General features: G+C 44.4%; 1 protein-coding gene across 2 annotated transcripts in view; it reads right to left on the bottom strand.

Moving 5' to 3' along the window:
- Positions 1-22,605, bottom strand: part of MASP1 (mannan binding lectin serine peptidase 1) — a 78,677-nt gene that overhangs the window by 7,083 nt on the left and 48,989 nt on the right. The window contains exons 9-12 of one of the 2 annotated variants that reach the window (XM_039318943.1): positions 15,093-15,230; positions 13,646-13,720; positions 4,247-4,381; positions 2,930-3,043 (exon numbers count right to left, since the gene is read on the bottom strand). In XM_039318943.1, coding sequence (XP_039174877.1) covers positions 2,930-3,043; positions 4,247-4,381; positions 13,646-13,720; positions 15,093-15,230 — 462 coding nt within the window. Of the gene's footprint in view, positions 1-2,929; positions 3,044-4,246; positions 4,382-7,686; positions 10,023-13,645; positions 13,721-15,092; positions 15,231-22,605 lie in introns of those variants that run through there. The other variant, XM_039318942.1, reaches the window with a different exon arrangement.

Genomic DNA, 22,605 nt, shown 5'->3' with positions numbered 1-22,605 from the left:
CATATAAAGGAGGTGGGATAGTCTGGCAGATGTTTTTGATGTTTGATAGCCATGTCCTGAGTTATTCAGTATTGTTGACAGAGGAAACAGTGCAATAACAAATAGTAATGGTGATAATGAATCTCCTTGAAATATTCCTCTCTTGATATTAACCTCTCCCAGCCTCTCACCATTGATCTGCAACTGTGTCTTCCATTGTGCCATCGATCTTTGCACAAATTTTCTGATGTTTCTACTGACTCCTGTTATTTCTAGGCACTTTATTATCCAATCATGTGGCAGAGAGTCAAATGCCTTTTTGTAGTCAATCCATGCCACATTCAGGTTGGTCTTCCTTCTCTTGCAGTTTTCCAAGATCATTTTGTCTATTAGGAGTTGATCTTTTGTTCCTCTGCTATTGGGGCGGTTTCCTTTCTGCTCAGGTGGAAAGAGATTGTTTTCAACTAGATGCTGTTGTACTGCATCAGCTACCACACCAGTTAGTAATTTGAAAGTTGTTGGTAAGCAGGTAATTGGCCTGTAGTTACCTGGTGTTGCCCCTTTTGCTGGATTTTTCATTATTAGGTAGGTTTTCCCAGTTGTTAGCCACTTTTCAATTTCTCTTCCTTGTAGTATATTGTTGAACTGTTTGGCAATGAGTGGGTGTATAACAGTTAGATGTTTCAACCAAAACCCATGCAGTTCATCTTCACCTGGTGCTGACCAATTTTTGATTTTCTTTGCTCTTTTTTCTACCATTTTTGTTGTTATTACTAGTTCTTTCATTTCAACTTCTGTTTTATTTGCATCCACCTCTTTTAACCAAGCCGCATCCTTGTTGTATTTCTTTGGGTTATCCCATATCTGCTTCCAGAACTGCACTGTTTCTTCCTTGTCAGGTACTGACTGATTCCTTGCAGTTTCTCCATTGATGGATTGGTAGAAACGTTTCTGATTGGATTGAAATTGGAGGTTCTGCCTATAGTTTGCAATTCGAGCTTCATATCTACTGATTTTCCTGGCTATAGCTGTTATTTGTTGCTTTATTATTTCCAGTGCTTCCTTGATCTTCCTTGTTTCTAAGTGGTATTTCTTGATTAGGTATTCTTTGGTCTTCTTGTTCTTCAGCTTCTTTTCTTTCATCTGTTCTAGCTTGCTTGCATGTGATCTTAACTTGCTGATCTTATTTTCTAGTCTAACCTTCCATTTTTGTGGTGCACTGTTTGTTTGTTTTTCTTTTTTGTTGATTTTGCATCCCAGGTATTCTGTTATAACTGCAGCTGTGCTGTACATTAGTTGGTTTGTTTCTTGCAGTGAATTGGTGCTTATACTTGATATTGCAGTATTTGCATCTTTTAATGCTTGTGCTAGCTGTTTCTTTGGAACAAGCTTCAATGCAGGTAGCCTTATTCTGTTGTTTTTGTGCTGTTCTAGATGCTCAATTATTCTTTGTTTCAATTCTTTTATTTCTTTAGTTAGAGGGTTTTGTTCTTCCTGAGGAAGAGGTGCCTGGTTTCCAAATGAGAACAGTTGTATATCTCTACTGGATTCCTTCACTGCCAACTCCCCCTGGTTTGCCTCTACATTCTGAATTACTTCTTGTAAGGCTTTGATTTCTTTGCCCTGGGTAAACCTTTGCAGTTCGTCCAATTCTGTTTCTGTGAATACTTTATTTCGTGTTATAAATCGGCGTTGATCTGCTAGTCTCTGTTCTGTTATTTCTGATTCTGGATGTTGTTCTTTCCAGAATTGGTGCATTCGTTTTAGATATCCTCTTCTTGTTGGACTTGATCTGTAGTAACAGATCATTATTTCTTTGTTTTCCATCACTGTGTATCTGCGACGGGTAAACACCTTTTCTTCCAGTAGTTCTGCAGCTGCTGGCCCTGGTTGCTCAGCCAACAGTCCTGAGTCCTGTAACCCATTTTTCACCAGATATCCAGGAACTCCAATATCTAGCGCGGACCTTGTTAACCCGGGCGACATCCGAGCCGGTATGGCATTCTGAAATTTACGTCTCACCATATTTTTTATGGGAGAGACACTCTTTGTCTGACTCCTCTGATGAGACCTGTCCAGTATGGTTGAACCTCTGGCATAGCTCTCATCTTCCTCAGAGTACACAAGCCCCACAACCACGTCAAGGTAGTGCCTCACTGGGGGATTATTATTATTATTATTATTATTATTATTATTATTATTATTATTATTATTATTAGTCATTCCACTGGTTAATTGTCCTCACTGTTAGGAAATTCCTCCTTAGTTCCAGGTTGCTTCTCTCCTTGCTCAGTTTCCATCCGTTGCTTCTTGTCCTGCCTTCAGGCGCTTTGGAGAAGAGCTTGACTCCCTCTTCTTTGGGGCAGCCCCTGAGATACTGGAAGTCTGCTATCCTGTCCCCCCTTGTCCTTCTCTTCATTAAACTAGACATCCCCAATTCCAGCAGCCGTTCCTTATATGTTTTAGCCTCCAGTCCCCTGATCATCTTTGTTGCTCTTCTCTGTACTCTTTCTAGAGTCTCAACATCTTTTTTACATTGTGGTGACCAAAACCGGATGCCATATTCCAGGTGTGGCCTTACCAAGGCCTTGTAAAGTGGTATTAACACTTCACGTAACCTTGATTCTCTCCCTCTGTTGATGCAGCCTAGGTCTGCATTGATTTGCCCCCGCTTGACTTTGATTATTGGAACCCCCTGGGACGTGGGGATCACGTGACCCCAGGACACTGCAAACATCAGACATATGCGACAGATGCCAAGTGCCTAAATTATGATCACGTGATACTAAGGATGCTGAGACGGTCATATCTGCGAGGACGGGTTGTAAGTGACTTCCTTCAGTGCCACTGAACAGTCACTCAGTGAATGTTTGTTAGTTGAGGTTGACCTGTAAAAGCCTTTCTCCCCCACTGGGTGGCAAACTCAGTTTGTTTCGCAGCTATCGCTTACCCAAGATAACGGTGAAGGAAGACGGGCTGATCACATCCGTATGTCGGAAAACCGGGTTTTCTGGGTCCAATTCCTCATGGAGGCAGTGGGCAGCCGTCACAATCCACCGGTTTCCTAGAAAAGACAAAATACAACATCGGGATCCCCCTTCCGCTTCTCTGGGTGGGCGGCCTTGCCCCCCTGCCATGAAACGTGGGGTTGCAAATCTGGTTTTCAAACGTCTGGGTGCCGTTTTGTCAGGGTAATGATTTAAAGGCTAATCAGCTGATATAATGTAATATAAGGTGGAGGATGCAATGATAGGAATGACTCAGCAGGGTCTGTGTCTCTTGAAGAGCAAGCAGGGTCTGTATCCCTTTAAGAACCTGAGTATAAAAGGGAAGGCTTTTGCTGGAGTATCTTTCTCTCTCTCTCTCTCGTCCGTTTCCTGCTGCAACTGCTGTTTGTTGGATCCTGCTGTATTACCACATGTGTGTATATTGTTCCTGATGTGGAATATTGTAGATAGTGTAGTATAAATCATCACTTAATATAGACCACTGTTTACTGTATTTACTCCAGGATTACATCAGTGCAATAAGACTGTGCATGCTCTGACACATTTCTCCTATCCAGATCTCCAGTACGAGTAGTCCTCAGACTTACGTCTGCAACAGAGCCCAATTTTTCCGTTTGCTAAGCGAGACATTTGTTAAGTGAGATTTGCCCCATTTTATGACCACTGCAGATGTCAACACGGCTGTTAATGGAATCTGGCTTTCCCCGTGGATTTGTCACAAGGTCGCCAAAGTTGATCACGTGACCCTGGGGGACGCTGCAACCGTCCTAAGTACAAGCCAGTTGCCAAGCATCTGAATTTTGATCACATGACCGTGGAGATGCTATAAAGTTCGTAAGTGTGAAACACGGTCATAAGTTTTTTCCAGTGTTGTAACTTCGAAAAGTTACTAAACGAACGGATGTCACTTGAGGATCACCTGTGTTCATTTTTGCAAGCACAGCCACTAGATGCTGCCATGTTCCAGCTGCATGTGTGTACCACGGAAGGACGGGAGGCATATCCAAATGCCCCATGGGGTATCTCTTGCCCAGGTTGTGGGACACCACACAACACAGCTCTCCTGGCTACCGAACCCTTTTGACCCAGGATGTTGAATTGTAAAAGACCTGAACAGGCTGGTGGGTGCCAGCACTGAAGTCCAATTCACACATGATACCAATGTTGCAGATAGGTGGACTTCATTTCCCAGAATTCCCCAGCCAGCATGGTGAGTCAGCTTTTCCCCAACTCCCCAATATAATCAGAACATCTCTTACCTATGAGTGATCCTCCGCAGAAGGGACGTCCATTCCTTTGGAGCATGGCGATCCACGGGGAAATTCCTCTTTGAGCATATCGTCCCCGGACGATGCGGGCCAGGGAACTTCGGGAAAATCTGGGTTTCCCACAGACTGGAGAAGAACAGAAAACCAAGTTTTTAGAACAGCGTTTCAGATGGGTGGACTTCAACTCCCAGAATTCCCCAGCCAGCACGTTACAGCAGGAAATGGACGAGAGAGAGAGGAGAGAGATAGATAGATAGAGAGAGAGAGAGAGAGGGACTCCAGCAAAAGCCTTCCCTTTTATACTCAGGCTCTTAAAGGGATACAGACCCTGCTTGCTCTTCAAGAGACACAGACCTTGCTGAGTCATTCCTATTATTGCATCCTCCACCTTATATTACATTACATCAGCTGGTTAGCCTTAAAATCCTTACCCTGACAAAATGGCACCGAGACGACTGAAAACCAGATTTGCAACCCCAAATTGCACAACAGGGGGCAAGGCTGTCCATCCAGAGAAGGGGAAGGGGCCTAGCTGGGGAATTCTGGGAGTTGAAGTCCACAGGCCTTAAAGTTTGAGAAAACTCAGATTGGAAGCAAAGAAAAGAGCGCATATGGATTGCAAGGAATACTTTTTATCCAGTTTCAGAATGCCGTCATGTGACAAGATTATGGGATGGCATCTCCGGCAGCCCAATGCAGGTCATCCTCCATTTACGACCCAGAATTGCCGTTCCTGGGCAAGACGGTTGTGAAATAAATCGCGCTTGATTTTTCTGACCTTTCGTGCTACGATTGCTAAGCGAATCATTGAGGTTGTTAAATGAATCATACAGTCATTAAGCGAATCCAGCTTCCCCCCGTGGATTTTGCATGTCGGAAGCTGGCTGGGAAAGTGACAAACGGAGATCACGTGATCCCGGGACGCTGCCACCGTCGTAAATACACAGCCATTGCTGACCACACACATTTTGATCACCTGACTATCGAGAATGCTGCGATGGTCACAAGTGTGAGGACCAGTTGTAAACCACTGTTTTTGTGCTGTTGTAACTTTGAATGGTTGCTAAACGAACTAGAAGTCAAGAATTACCTGTAGTACAGATGTAATCATCATGAAATGATATAGGGGGTTGGACTAGATGACCTCCAAGGTCTCTTCCAACTTTTTATTATTATTATTATTATTATTATTATTACTATTATTATTGCAATACTACTACTACTACTATTACTATTATTACTTATTTACTATTACTATTATTACTGCAATACTACTACTACTACTATTATTATTATTATTATTATTATTATTATTATTATCTAATCAAAGAGACCTGGAACTAAGGAGGAATTTCCTGGCAATTAGAACAATTAACCAGTGGAACAACCTGCCTCCAGAAGCGCTGAATGCTCCAACACTGGAAGTTTTTAAGAAGAGACTGGACAGCCATTTGTCTGAAATGGTATAAGGTTTCCTGCCTGAGCAGGGGGTTGGAATAGATGACCTCCAAGGTACCTTCCAACTTTATTATTATTATTACTATTATTATTATTATTATTATTATCATCATCATCATCATCATCATCATCATTATCTCAGCTGCTATTGTTAGAGGAAATTTGAATAGATTTAAGAATGTAGAGGCGATGTCACAACGATTGTTGTGTAAATAGCTTTATTCATTTTCTCAAAAGTTATCAATACAAAAGATTAGGGATCCTACAAAACGGAGTATAAAACCCATAATAAAGGGCGTAGTATCTCTTAAATATGTAAGAGAGATCAGAGTACCACACCTAAACGCATCTTATAATATAATATTTCTATCAAAGATGGACAGCTGTCGTTTCTCATGGATGGCTGCTCACCAAAGAGAAAATGCTGAGCATATAAAATGATTATTAAATAGAGACAAACAACTGTGCGTTTTATTGAGAAATTGTTTATGCATCCATCCCGGGTGGGGTTCCAATTTGCTAAGGGTGCCGTACAGCCACACAACCTTGGGAAGAGTACAGGAATACCAAGCAGGGGGATTTATTATACATAACAAGGGAATCCTCAATTTATGATGGAGCCCACACAATTCCTGTTGCTCAGTAAAACAGACCTTAAGTGAATTTAGTCCCACTTTAAGGAAATCACTGCCCGTGTTAGGTTAGTAACACAATTGTGAAGTGATTCGGGCTTCCCCCGTTGACTTGGCTTGCCAGAAGTTCGCAAAAGAGGATCACATGACCCCCCGGGAGGCTACGACCGTCGTAAATATGAGTCAGTCGCCAGGCATCTGAGGTTTGATCATGTGACCATAGTGGATGCTACAGCCGTTGTATCAAAAGCGGTCCTAAGTCACATTTTTTGGGGTGCCATCGTAACTTGGAACGCTCACTAAATGAACTGTCATACGTCAGGGACTATTTGTAGGTGTGTGTGTGTGTGTGTGTGTGTGTGTGTGTGTGCACGCAGTGGTGGGGTTCAAATAGGTGAACAACCGGTTCTCTGCATGGATGCCACTTCCGGAAGTCCATTCTGGGCCTGGGCAGCAAAAAAATTAGCTACCAGTTCTGCCGAAGTGGTGGGAACTGGCTGAATCCCACCACTGTGTGTGTGTTTGTGTGTGTGTGCGTGTGTGTGTGTGTGTGTGTGTGTGAAAAAAAGACAAGGTGGCAGTTGTCGCTGTGCATTAAAAGCCCCAAACTTTTTTGATGTCAGATCTCCAGCTTCGTTTTTTTGACCCTCTTTCATGAATGCCTCTGAATACGTAGGTAGTGCAAAAGGGAAAAAAAAGACGGATTAAATAATCCATCACGCAGAATTAAAACAGCTGTTCGAACAAAGTACTACAAACCTAAAGAAGAAATTCAGGTAGTCCTCAATTTATGACCACAATGGAACTGAATATTTCCGTTGCTAAGTGAAACAGTGAGCCAGCCATGGGCTGCAGCTGCCAAAAAGGCCAACACAGTGCTAGGTTGCATTAACAGAGGGAGTGAATCAGGATCACGTGAAGTGTTAAATACCACTTTACAAGGCCTTGATAAGGCCACACTTGGAATACAGCATCCAGTTTTGGTCACCACGATGTAAAAAAGATGTTGAGACTCTGGAAAGAGTACAGAGAAGAGCAACAAAGATGATTAGGGGACTGGAAGCTAAAACATACAAGGAACGGCTGCTGGAATTGGGAATGTCTAGTTTAACGAAGAGAAGGACGAGGGGGGACATGATAGCAGCCTTCCAATCTCTCAGGGGCTGCCCCAAAGAAGAGGGAGTCAAGCTATCCTCCAAAGCGCCTGAAGGCAGGACAAGAAGCAACAGATGGAAACTCATCAAGGAGAGAAGCAACCTAGAACTAAGGAGAAATTTCCTTGACAGTGGGAACAATTAACCAGTGGAACAGCTTGCCACCAGAAGTTGTGAATGCTCCAACACTGGAAGTTTCTAAGAAGAGACTGGACAGCCATTTGTCTGAAATGGTATAGGGTTTCCTGCCTGAGCAGGGCGTTGGACTAGATGACCTCCAAGGTCCCTTCCAACTTTATTATTGTCATTATTAGTTATGAAGTGAATTGTTTCCCCGTTTATAATCTTTCTTGCCACAGCTGTTAAGTGGATCACAGCAGTTGTTAAGTGAATAACACGGTTGTTAAGTGAATTTGGCTCTTCCCTCATTGAGTTTGCTTATCAGCAAGTCGCCAAATGGGATCCCGTGACCTGGGAATGCTGCAACCGTCATAAATAGCAGTCAGTTGCCAAGCATCCGAATTTTGATCACGGGACCCTGGGAGGATGCCACAACGGTCGTAAGTGTGAAAAAACAGTCCTAAGTCACTTTTTTCCCCAGTGCTGTCGTAACTCTGAATGGTCGCTAAACGAATTTCCATAAGTTGAGGATTACTTGCATATTGCTCTCTCTTTCTTGTACGGCAACGGAATCTTCTTTAAATGGCTGAGCAAAGTTATCGCTCTTTGGAAGAAAAGAGAAATAGAATTTCTCCATTGGAAGAAATATTTCTGTCTGCCCCAATATTTTCTACAATTCTTTCTTTTTGGGGGGGGGATGCGGTAGGGAAGAATGAGAAATGATGCTTAGCTAAAGAAAAAATAATAATTTGGACTCAAAAGACTGATTTGGATAAGCAAGAGGCTGAACGCAACAACAATGATAAAAGCACTCAAATGTTTGGAGTGTCTCGCTGAATTTGGGATTCCTGCATTTCTCCAGGGAGGCTCTCCTTCACCTGGAAAAATTTAGATTTGGGGGTACAAATGATTGACAGAGGCTCAAATGTCTTTCAACTTTCAAAGGACCAGATTCCTATTCCAGAAATGGCCACTAGAGAGAGCAAACGTCCCACCAAAAGTCTTTCTCAGCCTCCCGAATTTTGAAATTGGACCAACTCTCTGAATTGTCCAGCCAGCGTGGAGAATTCTGGGAATTGAAGTCCACGCATCTTCAAAATCGAAAAACGTTGTCTTAGTGAGCCCAACACAATCTTAAATCGTCCTTCTTTTTACAAAAATGACAACATTCAGCGCAACCTTAAACTGCCCCGCTGCCCACCCCAAAAAGCTGGGAAGAAAATGGTAAACGATTCCGTGGATTTCATTCAATCAGTGCCAACTATACGTTCTGGAGTTTGCCTGGTAGTAAAGTGGGAACGTTGCTTCTTCTCAGGAACGCAATGTCGCAGGTGGAGTGTCTGGAATTCGACGCAAAGCTCCTTCAACCAAAGTAGCAGGAGGAGAAAACATCTCCAGATCTTTCTTTCCCCCATCCATAATGCCCTCAAAGAACTCGGAACGTGGCTGAGCTTGGTTGACGTTCTTCAAACACAAATTCAGTCCTTGGGATTGGATCTCAGCTTCGTCTTCTAGTTCATCTCTTCTCCAGACTGGAATCCAGGAATGTCCACCCTGTTTTCTCCTGCAGCCAGTCCACATAATTGGACACCTTGGTGTAAACCCCGTAGACTTGCTCACTGCCACATTCTTCTGGTCCACCCCAGGAGACCAAACCTTGGGCCACCCACCTCCGGTTGTCCAAGTCTCGGATGACAAACGCAGCACCGCTGTCTCCTAAGCAGGTGTCCTTCCCTCCTTCGTAATAACCGGCGCAGAACATATTCTCCGTCACGCTGTAGTTGCCAGATCTGGACTCATAACTTGTCTTGCATTCGGCGTGAAGGACCACAGGAAGTTTCACGTACTGAAGAATATCGGACAAGGTCTGCATCTCGGAACTGATCACTTCATCCACGGTGATGTTCGGATTGGAGATACCCCAACCGGCCACCAAGCCCAACGTGTTGGGTTGCGGTCCTCCCAATTCATGTTGCTCCTGGGGTAGACACACCGGCATAATGTAAGGTCCCATGGTCACCTTCTCCTTCAGCTTGACCAAAGCGATGTCGTGGTTGTAATTCTGGATGTTGAAAGACTCGTGGACGATGATCTCCTCCACCGTCCGGTTGACCGCGTCAATTTTATTCCGGACGTCGTGAAGGCCCAGGTAGACATTGACGTGTTCTTTGGAGACCGCTGTCACGGTGTTGTCCCGTCGCTGGGAGCAGAGGACGTGGGCAGCGGTCAAGACCCAGGATTCGGAGAGGAGGGCTCCGCTGCCGAACCACCGGTTGTTGGGTATCCGGGAGGTGTCCTCCACCACGATCAGGGCTTGCCAGGGAAAAAATCCAGGTTCTGCGTTTCTCCCGCCGATTATCCGCTTGACCAGGCTAGGCAGAGGGCGGCTGGGCTGTCCACACACTAAGGAAGGAAACGACACGACACACAATTAGCCTGGGACACTTCCGAAACAATTCAGAAAAAGGTTGTCAGTTGTGGTGGTAGATTATGCCAATTTTGCCCATCTATCCTCCGCAGTCCGATATCCTACAACGTCAGTACAGGTAATCCTCAACTTACGACCACGAGTGAGTCCCAGAATTTGTGGGGCTAAGCGAGGCGGTTGCTAAGCGGGTTTTGCCCCATTTTTTTGGACCACAATTATTAAGTGACTCACCACAGCGATTCACCGAATCGTGCAGTCATTAAACGAATCTGGATCCCCCCCCATTGATTTTGCTTCTTGGGACCCAGAACGCTGCAACTGTCACAAGTACATGCCAGTTGCCAAAGATCCAAATTTTGATCGCATGACCGTGGGGATGCTGCAACGGTCGTAAGTGTGAAACACGGTCCTAAGTCCCTTTTTTTGGAGTGCCGTTGTAACTTGGAACGGTCACTAAACAAATAGTTGTAAGGCGAGGACTTCCTGTATTGGACAGTAATTCTTTGGAAACTGCTCTGCTTTTAATTTCATTGGGGGAGGCCCCTGGATTGACAATAGCCAGCCACGGAAACGCAAAATTGGCGGGAACGATGTAAAATTAAGAAAGCTTGCATTTCATTTTCTTTTGATATCTCGCCCCGCTTTTAAACCTCAATTACATGACAGATTTGTCCACATCAACCAAGCGCATTTAAATAGCAAAGGGAAGGAAGTTTAGGATTACAAAAAAAAAGAAGCTGTGGAATAAATTATTTTTCAAACATGCGATTATTTTCCCCCCGGGATAAAATCCTCTGCAATTGTTTGGTTTGTTCTGATTAACACTCTCTTAAAATCCATGCCAAGTTTTTTTTTTTTTTTTAAATTTTCACGCACATCAGTTGTGATCTTCATTTCTCCTTGGAGATGTCCACAAGGGGGAGGGGGTTAAAAGCATCCAGATTTGATCATACCATCATAGATGCCATCTGGAGGTTTTTGATCATCCATGGGAAAATGTCTGCTTCTACTTTTGAAGTGCACCCTTTATTTATAAAATATAGATAGATAGATAGATGGATAGATAGATAGATAGATAGATAGATAGATAGATAGATAGATAGATACATGGATATAGAGATAGATAGATGATAGATCAGTGGTTCTCAACCTTTTTAATGCCGCGACCCCCAACCGGTCGTAAGTCGAGGACTACTCAACCGGTTGTAAGTCAAGGACTACTCAACTGGTGCAGCACCGTTTGCAGAATGGGACTTTTGGCGGGCTCAGCAGGGCAGACACAGCCTCGACAATTCCTATTGGCTTTTGAAAGCCAATAGAAGTAGACTCTATTCAAGAGGGTCTATTCTATTGGCTTTCAAAAGCCAATGGAATAAAAGGGAGTAGCACAGCTAAGGAAAAGGGGGGAAAAATGGCGGACTGCATTGTTTGTTCGACCCCAAATGGGTCCCGACCCACAGGTTGAGAACCACTGTGATAGATAGATATAGATGAAAGGTGATAGATAGATAGATAGATAATATAAGATAGATGATAGATATGATAGATGTTAAATAGAGATAGAAAGATGATAGATGATAAATAGATAGATGATAGATAGATATAGATATAGATAAATAGATGATAAATATAGATAGATGATAAATATAGATAGACAGATAGATAGATGACAGATATAGAGATAGATCAATGATAAATAGATAGAGATAGATAGATACATGGATGGATACATATAGAGATAGACGATAGACAGATAATAAATAGAGATAGATAGATGATATACATAGATAGATATAGACAAATAGACAGAGATAGATATAGAGATAAATAGATAGATGGAAATAGATGATAGACAGATAGATGATAGATAGATATAGAGATAGGTAGATGATAGATAGATATAGAGATAGGTAGATGATAGATAGATGACAGATAGATATAGATATAGATGATAGAAAGATGATAAATATAGATGATAGAGAGAGAGACAGACAGACAGACAGACAGACAGACAGACAGACAGATCCCTGCCCTATATCAATAAATCCTTGTGGGGTCTGTTCACTGGCATGGATCTTAAGAGTGAAATCTACAAATTTCCATTTCATCCAAAGATTTTTGCCCATGGCATGATCTACCAGCAATGATGGAGACCTTGCACGTGGCAGGATCCATCATTGCTTATTTGCGGATCTCAAATACCTTGGTGGGATGTGAGGGCGCATGGCTGCACATGCCTACGGTGGGGAAACAGCAACATCGGTCTGTCTAGCTAGGACAACACCCTGCTCGCTCTTTGGAGCTGACTGAGGATCACTGGCAACACAACAGAACAAGTAAAGCTGTAGAGGTGTCGCTTGCCCACCACTTTCGGTTCGGCTCCCCAGGATTACCAAGGTTAAAATATGAAGAACAGTGGCAGGAATTGGGTCAGTCTATTTTAATGAAAAGAAGGACCAGGGGTGACATGATAGCAGCGTTCCAGTATTTGAAGGGCTGCCATAAAGAAGGGGGGGGGTCCACCTCTTCTCCAAAGCACCTGAAGGCAGGACAAGAAACCACGGATGGAAACTAATCAAGGAGAGAAAACAACCTGGAATTCAGGAGAAACTTCCCAAGATTGGGGACAATTAACCAGTGGAACAGCTTGCCACCAGAAGTTGTGGCAAGTGCTCCAACACTGGAGGTTTTAAAGAAGAAATTGGACCACCGTTTATCCAGAATGGCATCAAGTCTCCTGCTTGAGCAGGGGGTTGGACTAGAAGATCTCCAAGGTCCCTTTCAGCTCTTATTCTGATTGATTGATTGAAATGGTCTAGGGGGGGGATCTCCTGCATGAGCAAGGGGTTGGACTAGAAGATCTCAAAGGTCCCTTCCAAATCTGTGATTCTGCAGTTGCTGGATTCGCCAGCAGGTCAGTTCTTCCGTGGCACAAAAACGGGGTGACACCATCCAGGCTGAATTGTGATGGAAAAAATAACACAAACGCACAGCTGTACTAATGAAGGCCGCAGCCAGGATAAATCGAACACCAACACGTCGCTTCCCTTTGCACACCCACTTTGCACATGTTGGAGAACTCCTTGGTGCTTCAAACCAGGGCAAACCCTGTGAATTTGGTCCTGCGAAAGCAAAGTCCAAAGCCTACAACAGGTTGCAGCAATTTCAGTGGGCAATGCTAAGTCTCTACTACAAGCTCCAGTGCGATGAACGGAACCATGCGTCCCAACTGAACACGTCGTGTGAAGGCAGCAGCTAAAACAGGTCGTGTCAAAGTTTAGTTTTGCAGCTTCCGTCTGACAACGCCACGCTTTCGGTCTCCCCAGCAAGAAAACCCAGTTAGTAGCCAGCTTGCCACCCCCTCAGCTCTGCCTTGTCCTCTCCGGGAAGAAAACCCAGTTAATAGCTGGCTTGTCTCGTCTGAAAACCGATGGCACCACCCTCAAGATGTCTATTTTGACCTCGCTGATGGTTGCGGATGCAGGAAGCTTTGCAGGAGACGGTCACAATTTTGGCCTGAAAGAAAGGAGGCAGTGCTCTGTGTGCGTGCGTGCGTGTGTGCGTGTGTGTGTGTATGTGCTGAGAGCAATTGGGGTACCTGGCTGGCAGGAAGGCAAACGGCTCCCCAGCTCACTGCTTCTCCAAACGCCTTTCGCGTCGCAGGTGAAGATCCCTGCCGAAAAGCAAAACATGGAAAACTGGTTATGGGGGTGACGTCCAAGGCCGACACCTCTCCTTACAGAATTGCGTAGATAAAATATATATCCCAATATATTTTATTCTTTAGACCGTTTCCACCTTCCTTTAAAACAGTGGTTCTCAACCTTTCTAATGCCGCGACCCCATAATACAGTTCCCCATGTTGTGGTGACCCTCAACCACTTATACATCATCGGGTGCCAGGGGCATGGCCAAAGAAAAGGGGGAAAAAATGGCGGACAGCCTTGTTTGGCGACCCCCGTGAAATGGTCGTTCGACCCCAAATGGGGTCCCAACCCACAGGTTGAGAACCACTGCTTTAAAATATTAATGGGATCCACAAGGGACTGAGAATCAGTGTCTCCGCTAGATAATTGGCCATCAAGCCGAAACTAAGTTAATCAACTAAAATGAGCAAATTGCTTCAACCCTCCCCCCCATAAGTGACTTGGACCTAATCCACATATCAAAGGAGAAGGTCTACAAACACAAGCGGAGTTAATTAAATTAGGTCTCCCAGAGGAACTGCATGTTCACAAGAATCAACACACCTACACATATACGTGCACATACACATGCCCCTCGTCATCCTAGAATCAGCACGCAGACACTTCCACGCCCTGGACTAGCTCCCTTTATAAAACACTACTGCTATACCCCATTTCTCTGTAGCTGCCTCTAAAGGCAACGGTTTTGCTTTTAGGAATAAATATTTCTTTTTTCCTCGCAGCGGTCTGGATCTCATTTTTATTCATTCTAGCGCAGTGGTTCTCAACCTTTCTAATGCCGCGACCCCATAATACAGTTCCCCATGTTGTGGTGACCCCCAACCACTTATACATCACCAGGTGCCAGGGACGTGGCCAAAGAAAAGGGGGAAAAAATGGTGGACAGCTTTGTTTGGCGACCCCCGTGATATGGTCGTTCGACCCCATATGGGGTCCCGACCCACAGGTTGAGAACCACTGTTCTAGCGCAACCCCGGCTCCAGCTGGAACCCCAAATTGTTTTCCCGACACCGAGGATGGACCATCTTGGATCAGACATTCTTCCTCGGTCCGGCCCTCTATATCTTGGCCCTGTTCTGTGACCGCGCTTGCATTCACAAAACACCCTTAACCTGGATCTTCACCTAATCCTGTTTTGGGGGGTTTGTATAACAACTACAACCAGAAGCCAACCCAAAGGGCTGGGCTAACTCAACAGGCCAAGCCATGAAAGACCTCGCAGGGTATAGGCTAGCGCTAGACAAAATCGGATGGGTTGTCTGAATGCATCCGCATGATAAAGAGGGTTGGGGACATACGAGCAAGGTGTTCTCCAGAGGCCCCCAGGTAGAGGCGTACCTGTGACATTGGGCACCATTTGGTAGAATGGCTCTTGGCAGAAATACCGGATCTCCGACTGGTACGTGGTCAGGTTCTGTGGGGTGGAGAAGGCGACGAAGCCGTGCGAGATTTCCCGGGGGACTTTGCAGTCTGCAACTGGAAAGGGAAACAGAGGGAAGAGGGTTACTTCTGAAAACAGCTCCTTTATCACCCTCATCTCACCCTTTTCTTTGGGATCCATCTTGGCTTGTAGAACATCTTAGAACAGAATAGAAAAGAACAGAATAGCAAATACAGAATAGAATAGAATAGAATAGAATAGAATAGAATAGAATAGAATAGAATAGAAAAAGGAATAGAATAGAACGGAACTAGAACAGGAATAGAATAGAATAGAATAGAATAGAATAGAATGAAATGGAATATAGGAATAGAATAGAATAGAATAGAATAGAATAGAATAGAATAGAATAGAATAGAAAAGGGAATAGAATAGAATAGAATAGAACAGAACAGGAATAGAATAGAATAGAATAGAATAGAATAGAATAGAATAGAATAGAATAAGGAATATTATAGAATAGAACAGAACAGGAATAGAATAGAATAGGATAGAATAGAATATAGAAATAGAATGAAATGGAATATAGGAATAGAATAGAATAGAATAGAATAGAATAGAATAGAAAGGAATAGAATAGAATATAGGAATAGAATAGAATAGAATATAGAAATAGAATGAAATGGAATATAGGAATAGAATAGAATAGAATATAAAAATAGAATGAAATGGAATATAGGAATAGAATAGAATAGAATAGAATAGAATAGAATAGAAAAAGGAATAGAATAGAACGGAACAGAACAGGAATAGAATAGAATAGAATAGAATAGAATAGAATAGAATAGAATAGAATAGAATGAAATGGAATATAAGAATAGAATAGAATAGAATAGAATAGAATAGAATAGAATAGAATAGAAAAGGGAATAGAATAGAATATAGGAATAGAATAGAATAGAATAGAATAAGGAATATTATAGAATAGAACAGAACAGGAATAGAATAGAATAGGATAGAATAGAATATAGAAATAGAATGAAATGGAATATAGGAATAGAATAGAATAGAATAGAATAGAAAGGAATAGAATAGAATATAGGAATAGAATAGAATAGAATATAGAAATAGAATGAAATGGAATATAGGAATAGAATAGAATAGAATAGAATAGAATAGAATATAGAAATAGAATGAAATGGAATATAGGAATAGAATAGAATAGAATAGAATAGAATAGAATAGAATATAGAAATAGAATGAAATGGAATATAGGAATAGAATAGAATAGAAGCTGGAAAGGACCTTGAAGGTCATCTAGCCCAACCCCCTGCTCAAACAGGAGAACCTATACCATCTCAGACAAATGTCTGTCCAGTTTCTTCTTAAAAACCTCCAGTGTTAGAGCACCCACCACTTCTGGTGGCAAGCTGTTCCACTGGTTAATCGTTCTCACTGTCAGGAAGTTTCTCCTTAATTCCAGGTTGTTTCTCTCTTTGAAGCAAAGCTTCAGACCATCCTGCAAAATGCCCCTGAGATTTTATTAACCTTTTTTTTCCTTGCTGTTTGGTAGCCATGATTTGTCTCCTTCAAACAATGAATCATAGGAATTCTGGCAAATGACGAACAAGGTATTATTAGGCTGTTTTAGCATGCAGTGAGAAGGCATGAAAATAGATGAATTCAGTGAATAAATTAAAGGTCTCATATCGATCTGTCTATGTGCTGAGAGAGCAGATGCAAAGATCATTTGGGGCCTGTAATTCAATAAAGCTGGTCCTCAAGTTACAACAGCTGATTTAGTGACCGTCCCAAGTGACAACAGCCCTGAAAAAAGTGACTTATGACCGTTTTTCCCACTTACGACCAGTGGTGGGATTCAAATACAACCGTACAACTGGTTCCCTTATTGGATGCAGGCCTGGGCCTCTGAGGCCTAGAACGGACTTCTGAAAGTGGCATCCATGCCCTTCCGGTGGCCCATTCTAGGCCTGGGAGGCCTTCTCCAGGCCTCCGAGGCTTAGATCAGACTTCCAGAAGTGGCATCCACGCACTTCCGGTGGGCCATTCTAGGTCTGGGAGACGTCCTCCTGGCCTCCGAGGCCTAGAACAGACTTCCGGAAGTGGCATCCATGCACTTCCAGTGAGCCGTTCTAGGCCTGGGAGGCCTCCTCTTGGCCTCCAAGGCCTAGATCGGACTTCCGGAAGTGGCATCCACGCACTTCCAGCGGGCCATTCTAGGTGTGGGAAGCCTCCTTCTGGCCTCCGAGGCCTAGAACGGACTTCCGGAAGTGCCATTCACGCACTTCTGGTGGGCCATTCTAGGCCTGGGAGGCGTCCTCCAGGCCTCTGAGGCCTAGAATAGACATCTGAAAGTGGCATCCACACACTTCCGGTGGGCCTTTCTAGGCCTGGGAGCCCTCCTCCAGGCCTCCGAGGCCTAGATCGGACTTCTGGAAGTGGCATCCACGCACTTCCAGGGGGCCATTCTATGCCTGGGAGGCCTCCTCCAGGCCTCTGAGGCCTAGAACGGACTTCCGGAAGTGACATCCATGCACTTCCAGTGAGCCGTTCTAGGCCTGGGAGGCCTCCTCTTGGCCTCCAAGGCCTAGATCGGACTTCCGGAAGTGGCATCCACGCACTTCCAGTGGGCCATTCTAGGTGTGGGAAGCCTCCTTCTGGCCTCCGAGGCCTAGAACGGACTTCCGGAAGCGGTGTGCATTCAGCCGGTTCTCCGAACTCAGCAAAATTTAGCTACCGGTTCTGCCGAACGGGTGCGAACCGGCTGAATCCCACCATTGCAGCATTCTCTGTGGTCACGTGATCCAAATCCACATGCTTGGCAACAGACTCATATTTATGACGGTCGCAACATCCTGGTTGGGTCACGTGATCCTCCCCTTGGGCGACCCTCTGCCAAGCAAAGTCAGTGCTTGGCCAGGTTACTAACATAAAACTGCAGCGATTCATTTAACAACGGTGGGGAAGAAATGTTGTAAAATGGGGCAAAACTCATGTCCAAATGTCTCGAAATTTGGGGATCGTTTGTGGTCATTAAGTCGAGGACTGCCTGTAGATGGATCTTTTTACAGTTGCTGCAGAGAACTCGCTGAAAGAAACGGACAGTTTTTTTCGAGGTCAAATGTAGTCCTCATGTTATGACCGCAATGGAGCCCCTCCCAAGAATTTGTAAAAATTAAGCATGACTTATACAACACTGCTTTTTATTGTCATGTTTTGATCTTTCCTCTAGTTTTGTATGTCTCCCAGAGTCAAGCAGACTTTGGTGCCCATCGATTAAAATTCAGAATTAATAAATTATGCGGCCTAAAGGAATGCAGAAGGTCCTCCACTTTAGGACTAGAACCAAGACCAAAATTTCTGTTGCTAAGTGAGACAGTGTTTAAGTGAGATTCGCCCCGTTTTACGACCTTTTCCCCTGCGGTTGTTAAGTGAATCCCTGCAGTGGTTAAGTGAGAAACAGGGGTGTTAAGGGAAGGCGGCTTCCCCCATGGACTCGGCTCATCAGACGGTCGCGAAAGGGGATCGCGTGACCCCCCGGGGGACGCTTGTGCGACCGTCACAAATAGGAGTCAGTTGCCAAGCGTCTGAATTTTGATCACGTGTCCACGGTGAAGGCTGCAATGATCGTATGTGTGGAAAACGGTCATAAGTCGCTTTTTTCAGTGCCGTTGTAACTTGGAACGGTCCCTAAATGAACTGTTGTAAGTCGAGAATTATCTGTCACCACTTCCAGGCAATGTTTTCTCCACGGCCGCTTGTCCAAGCCCTGGGCGGGAAGTCCAGTCCAAAGGTGAACGACTTGTGTGGCAATTTATGTGTATTTTTCCTCTCTTCCCATAATCACCACCTCTCTTTCTCTCCCTCCCTCCCTCCCTCTCTCATTCTCTCTCTCTTTCTCTTTCTCCTTCCCTCTCTCTCTATTCTCTCTCTCCTCTCGTTCCCTCTTTCTTTCTTCTTCCTTCTCTCTTCTGTCTTTCTCTGTCTTTCTCTCATTCTCTCCTTCCCTCTTTCTTTCCTCTGTCTTTCTCTTTCATTCTCTCCTATCCTCTCTCTCATTCTCTTTCTCTCCCATTCTGTCTTTTATTCCCTCTCCTTCCCTCTATTTCTTTCCTTCTCTTTCACTTTCTCTCCTTCTCACTCTCTCTCCTTCTGTCTTTCATTCTCTCTCCTTCCCTCTCTCCTCTCTCTCATTCTGTCTTTCTCTCTCATTCTTTTTTATTCTCTCTCCTTCTCTTTCACTTTCTCTCCTTTGTCTTTCTCATTCTGTCTTTCTCTTTCTCTTACTCTCTGTCTTTCTCATTCTCTCTCCTTTCTCATTCTGTCTTTCTCTCATTATTTTATTCTCTCCTTCCCTCTTTCTCTCCTTCTCTCTTTCACTATCCTTCTGTCTTTCTCATTCTCTCTGTCTTTTTCTCATTCTTTCTCTCACTCTCTCTCCTTCTCTGACTTTCTCATTCTCTCCTTCCCTCTCTCCTCTCTCATTCTGTTTTTCTCTCTCATTCTTTTATTCTCTCCTTCCCTCTTCCTCTCCTTCTCTCTTTCACTATCCTTCTGTCTTTCTCATTCTCTCTCATTCCCTCCTCTCTCTCTCTCTCTCTCTCTCTCTCTCTCTTATTGTTCTCTCTCCTTCAAAGTCTCTTTCCAATTTCTCAAGGCGACCTGGGTGGTCATCTCCATCCTTCTCAAAGGATTTCCTTGAAATTCAGGATCCCCTGTCCAGCTTTTCCTGGCACTGCCTAATCATTGTTTGTTGTTCTCAGGGGTTTATGTTTAAAAGACGAGCAAGACAGTTTGTTAACAGGAAAGAAAAGATAAGGCATGAATTTGTCAGTTCAAAGGTCTCCACTCATTTCCTGGCCTGGAAGATCCCAGTTGGATGTTAACGAAGTTGGTCAATGTTCTTTATTTTTTAATTATTGTTATTTTTGGCATGCTCTCACAAGCTTTGCCAGGCTGCTTTGGGGGAAAAAAAAAAGGGTCGAATTAATGTGGATTCTTGTGAGATTTTGGCAGACTAAATTTCAACACGGCAATGGGGTGTATGTGAACGGAAATACAACAAAATCAAATGGTGTAAATCTATAAACACACACACACACACACACACACACAAACATGTATAGACACACACGTGTTCCCCACAGCAAAGCTGAAATCTCCTCCACTCCTCCAGTATCCAGTTACTGGGTTAACACAATAGCTTGAATTCTAAACTCAGCAAATCATAGAATAGAATAAGCAATAGGATATAGAATAAGCCAGGGCTTTTCAACCTTTTCACCCCTTGTCCCACTTTTAGGATATGCCAACATCCGAGGACCACCAGTCGCCTAGCAAGATGTCAAAAACTTGATGACCAAAAAAAAAAAAAAAAGGGAAAAAGTGATAAAGTACAGGTAGTCCTCGACTTACAACAGTTCGCTTAGTGACTGTTCAAAGTTACAACGGCACTGAAAAAAGTGCCCCCCAAGCCACAGCCGAGCAACACACCTGCCTGCCTGCCCGGCCGCGCTCTTCCTCCTGTCCGAGGTTTTCATTGTTGTGAGCATTTCTGTCGAGGATTGGCAGAGGGGGTGGGTTGAAGGGTGTTTGGTTTTTATTCTCCCCCATCTGCTGGGTGGTTGCAGCAGGTTTTGGTCCCTTCCCATGACCCTGGGACACTGTGACCGTCGTAAGTACTAATCAGTTGCCAAGCATCTGAATGTAAATCACAAGACCCTGGAGAGGCTGCAACATTTCAGCTGATCGGCGCTTCTTCTGGGCTCAGCAGAAGCACCAGGATCAGTGCTGAGCTCCAGCTGGAGCCTGGCGCTGATCCTGGCGCTTCCACTGAGCCCTGACAGCCCCGAAGAAGCGCCGATCAGCTGGAAAGCGGCACTGATCCTGGCGCTTCCGCTGAGCCCTGACAGCCCTGCAGCTCCAGCCGTCTCTCGCTCAGGCTTGTGCGGTGCTTCCACCGGTTCAGCTCATTCCCCTCCCCTGCTACCACTTTTCTAGAATGGTCGCGTACCACCTGCCAGGTGCCAATGGACCACAGGTGGTACCCGTACCCCTGGTTGAAAAGCCCTGCGTTAAGCTACGTTTCTCCGTCTTGGCAAATTTAACGCGCCTGGACTTCAACTCCCAGAATTCCCCTGCCAGCAATTAGCATACAGGGAGTCCTCGACTTACGCCCACAACTGAGCCCAAAACTTTCTGTCGCTAGGTTAATTTGGCTCCGTTTTACAACCTTTCTTCCCACGGTTGGTGAAAAAAAATCACTGCAGTTGTTAACTTAGTCACACAGTTGTTAAGTGAATCCGGCTTCCCCCCTACGGACTTTGCTTGTTAGAAGGTCGCAAAAGGGGGTCACGTGACCCCCCCCCAGGGATGCTGCGACCATCATAAATAGGAGCCCGTTGCCAGGCGTGTGAATTTTGATCACGTGACCCTGGGGATGCTGCAACGGTTGCAGGTGTGAAAAACGGTCAGAAGTCACCTTTTTTTCCGGGCTGTAGTAACTTCAGTCACTATATAAGGAACGGTGGCTGGAATTGGGGATGTCCAGTTTAATGAAGAGAAGGACGAGGGGGGACATGATAGCAGCCTTCCAATCTCTCAGGGGCTGCCCCAAAGAAGAGGGAGTCAAGCTATTCTCCAAAGCGCCTGAAGGCAGGACAAGAAGCAACGGATGGAAACTCATCAAGGAGAGAAGCAACCTAGAACTAAGGAGAAACTTCCTGACAGTTAGAACAATTAACCAGTGGAACAACCTGCCTCCAGAAGCGGTGAATGCTCCAACACTGGAAGTTTTTAAGAAGAGACTGGACAGCCATTTGTCCGAAATGGTATAGGGTTTCCTGCCTGAGCAGGGGGTTGGACTAGATGACCTCCAAGGTCCCTTCCAACTTTATTATTATTATTATTACTACTTATTATTACTAACAAATGGTTATAAGTCGACTACCTTATCAACTTCCTGACAGTGAGGACAATTAACTAGTGGAACAACTTGCCACCAGAAATCGTGGGCGCTCCATCACTGGAGGTTTTTAAGAAGAGGTTGGACAGTCACTTGTCTGAAATGGTATACAGGTTCTCCTGCTTGAGCAGGGGGTTGGACTAGAAGACCTCCAAGATCCCTTCCAGATTCTATTCTATTCTACTCTACTCTACTCCATTCCATATATTCTATTCTATTCTATTCTATTCTATTCTATTCTATTCTATCCTATTCTATTCTATTCTATTCTATTCTATCCTATTCTATTCCATTCTCCAGCTTTTCCACACATCTCCTGAACCTGTTTGTGGATGAACACGACACCCAAGTGTCTCAGGCCCCCAGCAGCCCCCACCAACCATCTACAACAGTGAGTAGCAGGAGATCCTCCCGGGAGAACTGACACGGCTCCCATTTCTGGATGGATGAGATTGTTCAGGGATGATCTCCACAATCAAAACATT

The sequence above is a fragment of the Crotalus tigris genome, unplaced genomic scaffold, assembly GCF_016545835.1.
Source record: "Crotalus tigris isolate CLP2741 ecotype Arizona unplaced genomic scaffold, ASM1654583v1 scf7180000021707.115196, whole genome shotgun sequence".
NCBI classification, from domain to species: domain Eukaryota; kingdom Metazoa; phylum Chordata; class Lepidosauria; order Squamata; family Viperidae; genus Crotalus; species Crotalus tigris.
The sequence above is the reverse complement of the archived record's forward strand: the minus strand, read 5'-3'. Positions and strand labels throughout refer to the sequence as shown.